The sequence below is a fragment of the Colobus angolensis genome, unplaced genomic scaffold, assembly GCF_000951035.1.
Source record: "Colobus angolensis palliatus isolate OR3802 unplaced genomic scaffold, Cang.pa_1.0 Scaffold82, whole genome shotgun sequence".
Taxonomy (NCBI): domain Eukaryota; kingdom Metazoa; phylum Chordata; class Mammalia; order Primates; family Cercopithecidae; genus Colobus; species Colobus angolensis.
Genome location: NW_012122043.1, coordinates 161,409 through 177,858, shown reverse-complemented (window position 1 = coordinate 177,858; position 16,450 = coordinate 161,409). Strand labels below are relative to the sequence as shown.

The following is a 16,450-nucleotide window of genomic DNA, read 5'->3' as shown; positions in this document are numbered from 1 at the left end:
CTCTGAGGGGGAGGCAGGGGGGCCTCTGAGGGAGAAGTGAGGGGTGGTTCTGAGGGAGGATGGAGACTGAGGGGAGGCCGTTCCTGCCTCTCTCCGCTGTGCTGGGGATCGCTGCACCTTTGTGCTCCTCTGCTTGTGGAAGCGTCACTCCAGCTCCATCCTTCTTCACGCGGCATCCATCTCCCTGCGTTCTCTCCTTTATAAGGGCACCTGTCATTGGATGCAGAGACCGCCCTAATCCACCATGATTCTATCTGGAGAACCTAAACTTAATTACATCAGTAAAGACCCATTCTCCATGAGGTCCCACTCGCAGGTTCTAGGGGGACATGTCTTTTGGTGCCACCATTCCCCCCGCTGCGATGCTCCTGTAAACTCATTAAACTTCACGCAGGGGATTCAGGTGGGGGTGCCCTCGGCCTCACTCCGTGGGTGTCAGGGGGCGCATCGCCTGCAGGCCGGCCCTTCTGCCCTCTCAGAGGCAGCCACAGCTCAGGCCAGGCTGGAGGGTGGGGTCGGCTTCCTCCCTCCCTCTCTCTCACTGTCCCGCACCCCCGCCTTCTTCGTCCCATTCCACCCCCCACCTCCTTCCTCCCATCCTCCCTCTTACTGCCTGCCCCCTGCACCTCCTTCCTTCCATCCTCCCTCTCACTGGCCCCCCTCCCCCACCAACCTGCTTCCTCCCTCCGTCCCCCTCACTGCCTCCCGCTCCCCGCCTGCTTCCTCCCATCCTGCCTCTCACTGCCTCACCCCCAGCACCCCACCTGCTCCCTCTCATGCTCCCTCTCACTGACCCGCCGCGTGTGAAGTGTCTGTCAGCCTGGGAGGCAAGAAGCAGCAGGTGCCATCAGTTTGGCCTCATACATTCATTGTCACGAGCTGGGTCTGCTCCCCTGGCTCAGACCCTCGATTTTCAGGGTCTGATGAAAATCTGATGAGTCGGGGGTGGGCACCCGGGGCAGCTGCCCAGGGATGGCTGCATGTGGTCTCTTGGTGGACATCAGCTGCTGTCTAGCTGGGGCTCTGTTATTTCTGTTCTTCAGGTGTGGTGCCTTTTTATGCCATTGCATATGGAATTGTTTAACAATTTCATTTTCAAATTGTTCATAGAAATATAGGAAGATAATTGAATTTTGTGTGTTGATCAGATATCCTGAAACCTGACTAGATTCACTGAATCATTTTCAGTAGTTTGTTTTGTAGATTACATAGGGTTTCCTCAATACATAATCATGCTTGCAAATAATGACTTTCTTCCTCTCTTTTTCCCCTCCCTCCCCCCGTCTTGCTTTCTGATTTTTATGCTCTCTGTTTCCTTTTCTTGCCTTATTGCATTGGCTGGGATCCCCAGTACTGTATGGAACAGACGTGTCAAAAGTGACACTAAGTATGGTGTTGCTAGTTTTCTATAAATGTATTTAATCAGGTTGTGGAGGATCCCCATTATTTCTGGTTTGCTAAGAATTTTATCGTAAGTACCTACTGCATCTTTTTTTCCTGCTACTGTAGGCTTGGGGTTTTCTTTGTGGGAAGATTTTTATGTACGAATTTAGTTTCTTTAATAGGGATAGGGTTATTTGCAGCTTCCCCCTTATTTCCAGTATTTCAAGAAGAGGGGATTTTAATGTTACATTGTAACAACCAAGACAAACCCTGGTTTCTAAGAGAGAGATGGCAGATTTCTGGCTGGGGACAGCCAGCGTGCACAGGGTCTCAGAACGGTTCACTGTGCCTGAAAGTGAGGGGCCTCTCCGGGACGAATGGGGCCTGTTCAGAAGACAAAGAGCCAGTTTGAAAGAGGTGGCGTTGGTGAAATCTGGGACAACCTGAGCGTCAAAAAGAATGAGGTCCATAGTTAACTGGGATACATCTAATCCGTTTACATACATGAATCCACAATGACACTCTAAGGAAAGAGAACACCTGAAAAACTCACCTCAGGCAGATCTTAAACCAACTCTTTATTTTGAATATTGGCGGCCAAAGGGAAAAATCGAGCATTATCTTGTTTGCGCTAGAAAGAGGAGGCCAGTATAACCAAATGCCTCTAAGTATGAGGAAAGACCTGCTTTAAAAAGGAATGTTGGGTCGGGCATGGTGTCTCACGCTTGTAGTCCTGGCACTTTGGATTACAGTGTTAGGGAGGCTGAGGCGGGTGGATCACCTGAGGTCAGGGGTTTGAGACCAGCCTGGGCAACATGGAGAAACCCCATCTCTACTAAAAATACAAACATTAGACAGGTTTGGTGGCACATGCCTGTAATCCTAGCTACTTGGGAGGCTGAGGCAGGAGCATGGCGAAACCCCATCTCTACTAAAAATATAAACATTAGCTGGGTGTGGTAGTTCACGCCTGTAATCCCAGCTACTTGGGAGGCTGAGGCAGGAGAATTGCTCGAATCCAGGAGGCGGAGGTTGCAGTGAGCTGAGATCGCACCGTCGCACTCCAGCCTGGGCGACAGAATGAGACTCTGTCTCAAAAAAAAACAGCACAAAGGAATGTTGGCCCATAAGCGTGAATGAGTGACTGAGTTAGAAAAATCATCTTTTCCAAACACCACTGAAATCATGGACTAGGGCAAGGTTAGCCCGTGAGTGTTGAGACCGTGAGGTGAGCGGCCGCTGGCGACAGGAACCTCGTCTGGTATCGGCAGCAGGGAAGGCTGTGAGCCTCCCCTCGTGTGGGCATCAGCCTCAGCCTCCCAGCGAGGGCCATCCAGGGAGAGTATCTCCTGGTGGGAAGTGCAGGAGCTTCTCATCCCCTGGATACGTCACAGCAGCCGAAATGTTCACCACGAATCCAGCAACCTGTGGAGCTGATTTCCATTTCTAAGGAATGAGGGGGGGATGGGAAAGAAGCCCCCAGGACAGCAATGCCAGGCCCGGTGGGGACCTTTCCCAGACACGCTGCCTTCTCGGCGGTGAGGCAGGTGGTGGGACTGACAGGCCCGGTGGGGACCTTTCCTGGACACCCGGCCTCCTTGGTGAGGCAGGTGGCGGAACTGGTTCCACGTCTGATCTTCCTTAGACAAACCTGCCCTCAGAGGAAATTGTGGACAACTGGAGAAATTGGAAAATGTACTAGATATTGGCTGATATTGAAGGATAGATGTTTTGTTAAGTATGGTAATTCGATTTTGGCTCTGTAGGGAAATGCTCTTATTTTAAAAAGATGTGCACTAGAGAAAAAAGAAACAGCATGTGGCAAATACATCCATGGATGTCCTCCTGGTTTAACTGGTTCTGTGGCCTTGGTTTCTGCCTTCCCGATGGCACCTCTGTGATTGGAGTCCAGACCCCGGCATCAGACCGGCCTCCGCAGGGAGGAGCTGGGGTGCCCAGGCCAGGCCAGGAAGCTCCATTGCCTCACCTCATGAACGCCAAGCACCATGGCAGGCATGGGCAGAGCCAGGCGGCTTCACGCCCACACCGGCAGCTCCTCAGTCCCTCACCCTCCCAAGTCCGGCAGTTCTGGAGCACGGGAAGCTCTCTAGGGGCTGCTGGGCAGCAGGACCTGGTCTGAGTTTGACTGAGTCTGCCCAGGTCTTCGCATGCCTGAGTGTGAGCGTGTCTGAGTCTTACCACAGAAACATTAAAATGCTTGGTGACAGGTGTTAGGAGACTTCTGGGATCTGCACTGCAGCACTTTTCTAAAACTGGGAATATTCTGAGTCTCAGAGCTTGTCTGGATGAGGAATCCCGGGGCCCGATTCTAGACAGGAACCTGAGGCACCAGCAGCAAAGCACGTGGCCCAGCCTCGGAGGCCCAGGCAGCTCGGCGGGTGCGCCCTCCTGCCTTCCCAACCCAGTCGCAGTTACGAAAAAGGAACAGTGCAAGATTCCAAAGTTATATTTAAATGCCAACTGCATTGAATTTGACAACATTTGACAGGAGTTATGGAAAGCCTTTCAGAGATTTAGCAGGACAAAAACAAACCAGCAAGTGAGCACTGTCGGGTGCTTTAAAAGTAAACAGGCTTGAGCATGGTGTTTGTTTTAGAAAGCTGACGAACGAGCCTTGCAGGTGGATCATAGGAGTGCCTGTAATTACTGGGTATTCAACCAAGATCCCCTCTGGTCTGTGCCTCATAAAAAGAAGGCGTATTCCGCGGAAATTCAGCTCCTGGAGCTAAGATTTCAGAAATGCCCTCTGTGCACCAGGTGAATTGCAAAGGGGCAAGGTGTGAGGAGGGATTCCAGGCTCAGGGCCCTGGGGGCTGGTGTCCCTCTCCTCTCCCGGAAAGCTGGCCCAGCCATCCCTCTTCCCCTTGCCCCTCTCCCACCCTCCCTGGTCTCCTTCTCTCCCTGTCTCTCTCCTGCACTGGGCGCCTTCCAGCTTTGGAAGCAGGGCCCAGCTTTGCCTGAGGATTAACGACAGAGAGAGTGAAGATGTGGCTGGCAGACTGCCCGCTGCCCCTGTGGCTGGGGCCTCTACTGTCAATGGGAAGGTGACTGCATCGTTGGAGAGTAATGGGGTCATGAGGCAAGCAGGAGGGGGTGGTTGTTCTGGAAAGTTCTGCCGGGCCAAACTGTGATGAAGATTGCAACACGTATACGCCCTTCCATCCTCCAAAAGTCCAGTGTGACACCTCAGTTTATTACAGTGTTGACAGTAGTAGTGTTCTAAGGATATCATCAGATAAAATCACTCCTCTGCAGCCTGGGGCTTTGCAAAGATTAGCGAGTGGTTTTTGTTCATGAACCATCTTCAGGGCTGTCAGTCGCCTCCCTCCCTCCCTGTGAATCCCCGAGTCACCAGCGGTGAGGATGGGGCCCAGTGCTGACCTGTGACCCCAGCCCTGGACATCTCCATGGCCGGTGTCACGAGGGCCCTGGCTGCGTTTCTGCCCACTGACTGGCAGGCCAGGCCCCCAGGCTTTGTGTCAGGTTCCGATCCTTCTTTCCGCACGTGCTCTCTGTCCAGTAGTTCATGGTCAGCCCCAGAAATGCACACTCGAGATGACGTGGGCCTGCGCAGAACCTGCACGTGGTACAGCAGGGACCTGGCTACCCTATCCTCTGGTTAGTGCTTCGTTGGGTTACCCGTGACTGGTAAAGCTGGGGCTAATTTCCTTGTCTTTGACAACATGACCAGAGGGTCCAAACAAAACAGAACCCGAACCCCATAAACATCTTCGACCGTGAGATTCCACGGCAGCCCCAGCCAGCCGAGGCCCCAGCACTTCTGTTTTCTGAGGGCTGATCCCTGCAGCTGTAAAAGAGTGCACCCGCGGTGTAGGGTGCGGGTACAGGAGTCAGAACTGGCCTCGGCTGCAGCCAGCACCCTCCTGTGTCCAGGAGACCACCCCAGGTTCTCGATCGCCTGGCCTCTGGGCAGTGTGGCGGCTCCTCTCCCTCCCTCTGAGCTGTGCAGCGTGGTTGCAGCCTGCAGTGGGGCTCCCAGGGCCCGTGCCAAGCACCAGGAGGTGAATCGCGGCTCCAGCAGCCTTCGTGGCCTTGGGAAATGCTGCCCTTTCTAAACCTGAACTTTTTCAACTGTAAAAATGAGGATATTTAATTTTCTGAGATGTCTCAGGTACTAAATATGAAATAAAGGAATTTTGGAAAAGGACAAAGCTTTATGCAGTATAAGGCATGTCCTGAAGTTGAAACTTATGTATATATTTTGGTCAAAGGTGAAATAAAATTGCATTTAAATCTGCAAATCGGAGGTGGTCAGGCAGGCGAAGAGTTCCCTGAGATGCAGTGGTTTCTTTACATGGCTTGTTGCAAGTTTGTAACATCATGGCAAGTGTTTACTACGTATACATCTTAAAGATAGGAAGAAAATTTAGCAGGAAACATTCAATCCAATTGACTTAGGTTTTATTGGGCGCCGGTTATGTGCTAGAGAACCCTGGGACTCTGCTGCAGTGTGGACCCTGAGGTGGGGTTATTATGGGGTCAGTGTAGTGCGGGCCATTTCCACGATGAAGATCCTGTGAACTCTGGCGTGGGTGCTTGGACCCCACGCGTGGTGTTCTTTCTCCATGACCCTCCGGAAGCTCACGCAGAGCCTGGAGCTCGCAGGCCCTCAGGCCACCATCTTGTCCTTGGTGTGTAGGGGCTCAGCGACCTCTGGGACCCTGTCTGGGCACCTCCCTGGGCCCTGCAGCATCTTGTTCCTCACCTCCAGCTGCTCAGCCCATCCCATGCGGAGCCTGGGGCAGGGTGACAATTTCGTCATTGTGAGTCAAGCTCTTGGGACTGAGTGACAGCCAAGCCCGTGTCTCTCAGCACCTGGACACCTGTGAGAGCAGGAGTATGACACTCGCCGCTGGGGGGTGTCACCGTGTCCCTGCCCAGCCGGCAGCTGTGACCTTGCTGGGTCTCCCAGGGCCCTGGTTGGCCTTAGCTCAGGCTGCTGCCCAGTGGGGGGTCTCACTCAGGACCCTCCTCACAGGAGAGGAAAAATGCCTGCCCCAGGAAGCAGCCTGGGCCCCCACTTCTGGAAGCTTCCAAGCCCCAGAGAGACTGCGCCTGAGCTCCAGCTCTTGCAGCCTCTGTCTCCGCTCTGCTCACCAAGTGGCAGGTGCCCTCGCAGGACGGGGCAGCCTCTGTGGCTGCCTGGGGCCTGCCTGCCTCCCTGCACCCTGCCCGGTTGCCTGTGGGTGCCCACTTCCTTCTCGCTTGCCGGTCCGCCTCACCTGCCCAGCCCGGCCACAGTGGACGGTGATATGTTGTGATCTCAGCCCCACACAACAAGGGGACTTGGTGGCAGGAATGGCCTGGTCAAAGTGGTCCAGGCTCCCCGAGACCTGGGCAGATCCCCACCTGCCCGCGGCTGCCGCTTCCTTCAGCCTCAGGTGTTTTTGGCTTTAGATGTTGGAGAGTGGGGTGGGTGCCTGGCTCCAGCCAAGGGTGAGCTGTGTCCATGAGGACACTTGTCCCAGATGCCCAGGACCCAGGTGACGATGGCGCTGCTGAGTGGCAGGCGGTGTAGCCCGGATGGCTGGGCCCCACGGTGATGGTCCCGAGTGACAGCTACATTCACCCTTGTCGGGCCATGGCTGCTGACTGGCGGGGCCCAGGACAGCTCCGTGCATGAGGGGTCAGCTGGGCAGGGCGTCAGCAGCTGCTGCTGTCCCACAGACTTGGTGCCTCCAGGCCTGGAGTCCTTGGCTCTCACGGCCGGCTGCCCATCCCAGAGAGGCTGCCAGGACAGCCGAGCCCGTGGTGATGGGAGCAGCGGCCTCTGTCCCTGGTGTCCTGAGCCAGGGGCTGTGGATGGCCAGTCTCCCACATGAGCCAGCTCCTCTCTCACGGCAGCTTCCCAGGGTGGGCCTGGCCCATGGGCTCACCTACGGGACCCTCTCAGCTTTCTGGGCTTTATGCAGGGAGGAAAGTTAGGCTACTCTCTAACGGGAACCCTAAGAGTGACCTTAAAAGCGGTGGTTGGCCTCGTGGCCTGGGGAGAACTGGGCTATGTGAGTGGATGGAGGGGGGTTGTGCAAATGGAGGCTCCGCCGGCCCTTGAGAGAACCCAGTGCCTGCCTGGGACACCAGCCTCCACCTCGGGGGCCGGAGGAGGCAGCGCAGACACAGTCCCACGGCCTGAGCTCACTCCTGGGACCTGCACCTGGGCAATGGCCAGAGGACACCAGGGTACATGGCACATGCAGAGGCACGCGGAGGCACGCGGAGGCACATGCAGGCACACGTCCGGGAAGCACAGGGCAGGGTCGGTCGAGGCAGGGCCCGTGGGCACTTGGCGGCAGGGGGCCTCTCCTTCTCCTCCATCTGCCGAGTGCCTGCCTGGTGCTGGGCTCTGTGCTGGGTCCATGTCTGTAGTTGGGTAGCTGGTGAGTGCGGAGGGGCACCCTCAGGCTCTGGGGGCCGCCTCAGGCTGAGGAAGGGGCACCACGGCTCTCTTGCTTGGGGCTTGAGCACCAAGGGCTGCCTGGAGCCTCTGGAAGGGCCTGCTGTGTGCCGGCCAGTGTCTTGCAGCAAATGAGGAGCTCCACTCCCCATCCAGCTGTCCCTGAGCAGTGGCTACACCCTGGGTTGGCTCAGGGTCACCCACTCAACACCCACAGACCCCTGGGCTTGGCCCTGGGAGAGAAGGGTGTGCAGGCTTCGTATCTGCCTTCCTGAGCATGTCTGCTAGGAGGAGGAAGGGCACAAGTACGGATACTTCACTCAAGGGCAGTGACCTCAGAAAAACAAGCCAGAGAAAGACATTTCCTTCTGGAAAAGTTCCTGTGATCCTGGATGGGGTGTCAGGGAGATGGCAGGGGGAGGGTGTGTGGGTGAAGGGAGTGTGTGTGTTGAGTTGTGGGTGAAAGGATTGGGTGAAGGGATGTGGGTTTTGGGATGTTGGTGAAGGGGTTGTGGGTGAAGGGGGTGTGTGTGTTGGGGTGTGGGTGAAGGGGGTATGGACGAAGTGGGTGTGTGTGTTGGGGTGTGGGTGAAGGGCATGTGGGTGTTGGGGTGTGTTGAGGTGTGGGTGAAGGGGATGTGGGTGTTGGGATGTGTGTGTTGGGGTGTGGGTGAAGGGGATGTGGATGTTGGGGTGTGTGTGTTGGGGTGTGGGTGAAGAGGGTGTGTGTGTTGGGATGTGGGTGAAGGGGTGTGAATGAAGTAGGTGTGCGTGTTGGGGTGTGAGTGAAGGGGGTGTGGGTGAAGTGGGTGTGTGCGTTGGGGTGTGGGTGTTAGGGTGTGTGTGTTAGGGTATGGGTGAAGGGGGTGTGGGTGTTGGGGTGTGGGTGAAGGGCATGTGTGTGTTGGGGTGTGGGTGTTGGGGTGTGGGTGAAGGGGCTGTAGGTGAAGTGGGTGTGCATGTTGTGATGTGGGTGTTGGGGTGTGGGTATTGTGTGTGTGTTAGGGTGTGGGTGAAGGGGGTGTGGGGGTTGGGTGTGGGTGAAGGGGGTGTGGGTGTGGGTGTTGGGGTGTGGGTGAATTGGCCGTGGGCAGTGGGGTGTGGTGTTGCCTGGATACCGATCTTTGATCTGGGCTCCTGGTCTCACGGTTAGCAGCGTGGTGTCTTGTCATTTCCCACTTACTGTTCTGAATGTGATCACTAGGCTGTCAGTTTCCTCCTGGGTTGACTCTTTACACAGGTCTGGAGCTGAGGGGTTTCATGGTGGGTTGAGGGCTAGGGCTGTGTCCAGGCACACTGCTGACTGGGCTCTGCCCAGGGTGACGAGTGCGGCTCAGGCACAGGGGTCCCCCACACACTGTACACCCTGACTCACTTGTTCAGGGCGCTCCTGCGAACCCTCATGTCCTCGTTCTGCAGGTGTCTTGCGTGATGCTCGATTTTTTTCTCCCAAAACATCTTTATCCCACCTGAATCATATGCTACTCTTCCAGGATTCTTCAGTGTGAAGCTTTTACTCATGTTCTGGAAAATAAAAAGTGGAGAAGAGCTCAGCCACCTTGTGCCATTCCCCTTGAGGAGTGTGTGCTCCAGCACCCGGACGGCAGAGGAGCTAGCTCAGCCTGGAGCATTGTGGTCCCCACCTTTCTGGCACGTGGGGGATGGCGGAGGCTGCCCTCTGAGACTCAGGCCTCAGGTGGCTCCCGGCCGGCTCCTAAACACTCTACCCACTCCGCCTTCTGGAGCAGTCTCCTGGGTTGGCAGAAGTAGAAACGGAGGGCAAATCCCATTTTGGGCTTTTAGTCATTTTAAAATCTAAGCAATGATGCACTTGTAACTCTGTGTGTTAGTGTGGGTGATCCACGGTCCCACCAACGAGGCAGGCGAGTGTTTCTCAGATAGGGCTGTGGCTCCTGTGCCAGGTGAGTCCATCCCTTGTTTTTGAGACAGGGTCTCACTCCTGCCGCCCAGGCTGGAGTACAGTGGTGCCATCTCCCCTCACTGCAGCCTTGACCGCCTGGATGCAAGTGATTCTCCACCTCAGCCTCCTGAGAAGCTGGCACTATAGGTGTGCACCACCCTGCCCAGCTAATTTTTGTATATCTTGTAGAGATGGGGTCTCACTCTGTTGCCCAGGCTGGTCTTGAGCTCCTGGGCTCAAGTAATCTTCCTGGCTCAGCCTCCCAAAGTGCTGGGACTACAGGTGTGAGCCAGTGTGTCCGGCTCAGTCGGCCTCTCTCAACACTTGGTTATTGGGTACCTTTTGGTTTGAAATATGTAAACCCAGGAGTGGGGTTAAATGTGGCAGGTTATACTGAAAAACTTCAGCTCTGCTATTTGATGTAATATGCTAAAGTGAAGCTGACTGAAATGTTTACTTTCTAATTATTTTGGACTCCAGGATCTATAGGACACCAGCCGTCTTAGAATATCAGTCTACAGCCATCAAGAATGTCCAAGGCCGGGTGCAGTGGCTCACGCCTGTAACCCCAGCAGTCTGGGAGGTCAAGGCTGGCAGATCACTTGAGCTCAGGAGTTAGAGACCAGCCTGGTGGTCCAACATGGTGAAACCCCATCTCTACTAGAAATACAAAAATTAGCCAGGATTGGTGGTGGGCACCTGTAATCCTAGCTACTTGGGAGGCTGAGGTAGGAGAATCGCTTGAACCCGGGAGGTGGAGGTTGCAGTGAGGTGAGATTGTACCACTGCACTCCAGCCTGGGTGACAGACTCCGTCTCAAACAAACAAACAAACAAACAACTAAAGAATGTCCATGACAAAGGGCAAGTGCCGACAGCAGCAGCCTTTACTGGAGCCCAGCTTGCTCCGGATCAGCTCTCCCTGGGAGGCGTGGAGCCTGGGTCCCTGGGCGGTGCCTGCCCTGGCCTGGCCCCAGGTCTCTGTGGACAGCCCTGCTCTGTGCTTGAGGATGGGGTTTACACAAGGGAGCCAGAGCCACGTTTCGGGGTGCAAGGCAGCGGGTCTCCAAATGAACGAGGCATCCACTGTTCTGGGGCCACCTGAGCCCCTAAGCCGCTATCCGGCAAGTCCCTCGGGGCCTATCGGGTAGACGGCGCCATTTCTGCAGCCCTGGCTGGCTCCCTCAGGGCACTTTGTTTTTCACCTTGGCCCTGCTTGGCCTTGGAGGCATTTTTCTTTCCCCGCCCCCCACCCTTGTCTCTTGCTGGGGAAGAACACAGGGCAGCAGGCGTGTGGCTCGAGGGGAAAACCAGGCAACTACCACCCGCTTTCCTGCAAACGCGTCACCTGCTTCAGGTGGAGAGGGCGAGGCTGCCTTCTGGAGCTCAGCTCAGGTTGCAGTGAACAGGGGCTGGGGACTCCTTCCAGGAGCTTGATGCGACCCCTGGCTGGGGGCTTCCAGCTGCAGAGGCACGGACGCTGCGGCCTGCGCAGCCTGTTGTGATGTGGGTGCTGGGCGCTTTGCTGGGGAGCTGCCCCTGGAGGGCCACAGAAGTCGCCCATCGATGCCACGCCCTTTGTTCCAGAAACTTAGACATGCAAAGTTGATCACGAAGGGACTGAACTCAGCCATCCTGCCTGTGCTGAGGACGCTGGCGCAAACTCAATGAGTGGAAACTCAGCCAATGAGGAGGGTGGGATGCACGGACCCCACCAGTCAGGGCCTGCCCAGTTGCTTCCTCGGAACTTTGCACCTCCTCTGGTGTCTGGGCAGACACCTTCCCGAGTGAAGCCGGGGCTGGTGTCAGATTCAAACCAAGTTAACAGCTGGAAAACATCTGGCGGCTGAGACCTGGCAGGGGCTTCAGAGAGCAGCGCGGGCGTTAGCGCTTTGGCTCTTAGGATGCTCAGCCTCCAAAGGCAGCCCTTTAAACCCTCATGGGATGAAAACAAACCAACAGCAAACGGGAGAACCAGCAAACTAGCAGAGACAGAAAAAACAGATGTGCGGCCAGGCGCGGCGGCTCACGCCTGTAATCCCAGCACTTTGGGAGGCCGAGGTGGGCAGATCATGAGGTCAGGAGATCCAGACCATCCTGACTAATATGGTGAAACCCCGTCTCTACTAAAAATACAATTAGCTGGGCGAGATGGCGGCGCCTGTAGTCCCAGGTACTCTGGAGGCTGAGGCAGGAGAATGGCGTGAACCCGGGAGGCAGAGCTTGCAGTGAGCAGAGATTGCACCACTGCACTCCAGCCGGGCCACAGAGTGAGACTCCGCCTCAAAAACAACAACAACAACAACAACAAAACAAAACAACAATAACGACAACAACAGACAACGGTGTGTGTTGGGAGGCAGGTGACGGAGACATTGTCCCCCCGAAGGCGTTGACGTCAGGAATCCCAGTGGAAAACAAAATTACAATGTTTAATTCCCCCAGCGAAATGCGGGTGGGCTCACGTATTGTGCCAGATATCTCATGTCCTCTGTTCACATTTTGGGGGTCCCCAAATGCAGCGCCAATCTCTCAAGCAAGGACAGCGCCTGTCACATCACAAAGAGCTTACTTTTCCAACCATTTCTCAGTGACCGGCGGGTTTTCCTGTCTGTCGCGGGTCCTCAGCCTGTCCCCTTCCGGGATGCACGCCTGTATGTCGCCTGCCACTCTCTGTTATATGGGCTCGGTGACACGCACGCTTGGCGTTGGTTCAGTCCCAGAAAGACGTGTTGCCCTCTGTCTGGGCACCGTCACTGGCAGAGCTGTCTGCCCGGCGGGCAGCTGTTGGCAGCATAGGAATCTGGAGGGCAGCCGGCTGCGCCTCCTCCGCCCTCAGCCCCCACAGGACTGTTTTTCTTCTTTGGATGGTTGCTCCCAGGAAGCTGCGTGGGTGGGAGGGAGCCGGTGTCTGGGAGGGGCGTTGGGGCATCTGGGAGTCCCTGGTTTTGCCCAGGCCTGGGTCTCAGGAATGGCGGCCTCTGCACTTAACGCAGGTGAAATGTCTATCACAAAACAACGATGCAGTCACACTCAAGGCAGACACAGAAATGCTTAGGGTCTCTCTGCCCGGCCCATACATAGATTTATGTATTTATTGTGAGGAGCTGGCTCTTGTAGTGACAGGCGCTAAGAGGCCTCGGGATCTGCCGTCTGGGACTCAGGAAAGCCTGCGGTGTCAGTCAGCCCGACTCTGAGAGAGGTTGGTGTAAATTTCAGACCTTGGTCCAGAGACGGTGAGATGAGGCCTCCTGGAGCAAGCAGGAAGGCAGGAGAGCAGGGGCCATTCCTCCTTCCTCCACCGAGGCCCCTTCAGGCTGTCAGAGGATTGGATGACACCCAGCATGCGGGTGTCACCCCGTCCACCAATTCTGATGCCAGTCTCGTCCAGAAACGCCCTCCTACCCACACCCAGAAACACTGTCCCTGCCGCCGCCCAGTGCCGTCAGGTCGGTGCATAAAGTGAAGCCCCCGTACTTTGTCCTGGACGGGACTCCTCTCTCAGGCTCCATCCCTTGCGGCCTCAGGGAGCCGGCAACAGGGCTCGGCGAGGGCCAGCCTCCTCCATGATCTCTTTTCCATCTCCTGGGTCACTTGGTTCTTTATGAGGTTTCCAAGTAATTGATAGTTTCAGGTGAAAGCTTTTGGGAAAATTTCATTTACTATCATAAAGCAGACTGTACACTTATTTTTTATATTATCCTTCACAGTTTTTTTTTTTTTTTAAACTGGTGTTCTGGGGGTGTCATCAGTGGGTTGGGAGCTGTTTGTGATTTCCCGAGTCCTGGTGTGTGCTCAGGACACCTTGATCTGTGGCTCCTTGGGAACTGGGGTTCTGCTTCACGACCCGCCAGGACGTGACTGAGCACACAGAATGCACCAGGTGGAAAGACGGCGCTCAGGCAACGAGGGTGGAAGACGCCGGTGGGAACCAGCAGCTGCTTCAGAAAAACCGCTGCATGCAGCACCGATGGGAGGAAGCGACCTAAAAACGGAAAGGAATCACCCCAGGAGAGCCGTCTCCAGCAGGACTGCGTTTTTGTAAAGCCCGTGGTGGTCTCCCCAGGTCCTGTGCGTGAGCGCCACAGGGATCCTCCACCTGCTCTGGACACACGGGAGGAGGGAGCCGAGAAGCCAAACCAACCAACAATCAAAACACCGGCCTAGGACTTCAGAAGGTGCCTCCAGGCCCCTTCATTCTGACGTGTGCTCGGAGGGACGTCAGGGCGCCACCGTGCTGGCCGTGCCTGATGGAGCTGCAAGGCTGCAGGGAGCGCATTCTGATTTCCACGTGTTTTGGAGTTTGCAGGTCAAGTTTGCACTATCTGCATAATCAGCCAGAGCGGAGGAGAAATTTGGGAGAATGCATTTGCCCCAAGCTGAGGCGTTTGCATTTCTTCCTCTTTCCTGAGCTACCCCAGTGCAGTGGGCTCCAGACGATCCTGTGGCAGGAGGTTCTGAGTGAACTTTCCTGCACCTGCCACCCCCGACCCCATCAGAGGCGGTTGTCCAGGCTGCAGGGCTCCAGCTGCCGGGCTCAGCCGCCTTCTAGCCCAGGAGTCCCGCCCGCCGCATCCCCTCCGCCCGCCAGCCCGGAACGCTGCCTCGTAGCCTCCTGTGCAGTCCCGTCCTGCGCCCCTGTACCTGGGCTCTGTGACGGTGAAGCCGGCGTCCTCACAGTCGCAGCAGCAGCGCAGGCTGAGCCTTCCCCGTGTGCGGCATCACCCAGCGCTGTCCTTCCAGCCTCCCGGGAGCCCAGGGTGTGGAGGCCGCCAGACGCAGGACCTGAGAACCTGGAACCGGGCCCGGTATGCGCAGGAGTTGGCAAGTGCCGAGCACTGTGTCCTCTTGCATGGCCACTCTGGGGGCTTCCACCCGCCTAAAGGACAGCTCCTGAAGCGCCCTGGCCCTGCACTCACGGTGGCACGCAGGCGCCATCCACGAGCCCAGGGGTCAGGCCCAGGGCCCTTCCCTGAAATCTGCCATGAAGGTGAACACTTGGCCCAGAGCTCCTGAGGCTGGTGGTGGCTGCTCCCCGTGAGGCCTGCTGGCTCCCAGGGGCCGCCCTCCCCTTGAGAAGGGGGTGCCGTCTACGGCTGGGCCATCTGGAAGGGGCCCAGTGATCACATTGTAAAGTCATTGTTGAACTGGGTGCTATTAACCACTAGTGAGCCACAGTCATGACATCCTTTGTAAAGAAAAATGTTCCCAACTGAAGCGCTCGCCCACGTGCGTGGTGAGAAGCCTGCCTGGGGTGGTCTCTGCTTCTCCGCAAGGAACGCCTCGCCGCCTGCTCAGCTGCACGGGTGGATGGTGGCAGGAGACAGGGGCGGCGCGGTGGGCTCTGCGCCCAGCTCACTGCGAGCATGGCTCCCTTCGCAAAACGCCAGAGAGACCAGCGCCCTCCTTGCCCCGCCCCTGCTTGGGGCGTCTCTGTGCTTGGAGGGGGCCCAGGACACAGCAGCCACGAGCCTGCAGCCCAGGCTTCCTCGTCTTCCTGGAGGGGGCATGAGGAGGGGTCTGCAGGCTCTGTCCCCCCCCAGAGCAGCTTGGGAGGTCCCGTGCTCCAGGGACGCCGTCTTTGACTCTCTTCTCCTGGGCCGCAAGGCTGAGGCCCGAGTGTGGAGGCTGCACCTTCTCAGTTCCACTGTGACCTTCTCCCAGCGCCAGGGGACACGCCTGCCCCCGCGCACATCGCCACCCGGCCCACCTCCTGTCTGAGCCCTGTCAGCAGACAGGGCCCTTGGTGCCTGGAGCCATCGGGACAGATGGTGGAGCTCAGGCCCCTGCGTGGGGAGGGGAGGAGCGCGTCCCAGCGTGGGAAGCGGGTGTCTTTCGCATCCATGGTGCTCTGTCGAGGCTCCACACACTGGACAGGCCACAGCTTCTCATGGGACTCCCGCGGATGCCTGGCTCAGTGTGGCCGCCTGCTGAAGTGGCATCCCAGGCCCCAGCAGCTCAGACCCCACCCCCCAAGCTGCCCGCCTCATGCCCAGCTTGATGGGTACACAGTGTTGCCCGCTAGCACCCACGCCCTCCCGAGGGGTCCCTGGGCTGCAGCAATGTTTGGTCTGAGTGAATGACCCATGGGGGGACAGAAGCCCCTGTAGCTGCAGACTCCCCTGCCACAAAGCACAAGGTGGGAGGGTGTACCAGAAGGCAGCGTTGCACCCGCCTCCTGAGACCTTGGGGGTCAGCAGCTGGGCTGGGAGCTGGCCTGGGAGGCAGGGAGGCAGGGATTACCTCTGGAGCCATGTCTGGGGCTGGGACTTTGCCTAAGCCAGGCGTTCTAGGATGAACTTTAGCTGCAGAGTCCGTTATTCATCTGGCTCAGCGTTGGGGAGAATAACAGGGAGTGGTGGGGTCTGTGGCAAAGTGAGGTGCAGCCATGTCCATGGGCGGCTGGTGCTGAGCAAGGGCTTACAGCTGCTCTGGGCAAACTTTTTCCATAGATGCCTCAAATCTGAATTTTTAGGAAGCATATCCAGATTTTAAGGTGTTGACTAACTACTATTTCACTGAAAAAAGTCACTGAGCCGGCTCCCCCATGTGGGCTGGACACAGCATTGTACTAGAATCCCAGCAGCGTGGGGATCCTGCACTTCTCGGGGACCCGCGGGGCTGTGGTGGGTGTCTGGGATTCCAGGGTGGGGTCAAAACCCTGCTTTTGAGGAGCCCTCAGATGGGGCGGAGAGAGCTGTTCCGGGACGT

At 56.8% G+C, this 16,450-nt stretch overlaps 1 protein-coding gene across 2 annotated transcripts; it reads right to left on the bottom strand.

Moving 5' to 3' along the window:
* Positions 1–5,810: 5,810 nt before the first annotated feature.
* LOC105502864 lies at positions 5,811–14,509 on the bottom strand. Of its 2 annotated transcripts, none has more exons than XR_001000412.1 (3): positions 14,384–14,509; positions 9,195–9,343; positions 5,811–6,161 (listed from the first exon to the last, which is right to left on the bottom strand). XR_001000412.1 is itself a non-coding variant. In XM_011929522.1 (3 exons), the coding sequence occupies exons 1-3, from the start codon at positions 12,321–12,323 to the stop codon at positions 6,035–6,037; spliced, it is 288 nt and encodes a 95-aa protein (XP_011784912.1). In that variant the 5' UTR covers positions 12,324–12,397; the 3' UTR covers positions 5,813–6,034. The 2 variants fall into 2 exon arrangements, 1 of the variants encoding a protein (XP_011784912.1); XM_011929522.1 differs by lacking the exon at positions 14,384–14,509 and adding an exon at positions 12,312–12,397 and having other exon boundaries at positions 5,813–6,161.
* Between the last annotated feature and the right edge of the window lie 1,941 nt (positions 14,510–16,450).

What these genes read in the sequence shown, in the direction of transcription:
- LOC105502864 (XM_011929522.1), bottom strand. An exon ending in CGCAGGAGCGCCCTGAACAA is followed by an intron (nt 6,162 to 9,194) that starts GTGAGTCAGGGT and finishes ACCCTGCCCCAG; the next exon opens with GCTCCGCATGGGATGGGCTG.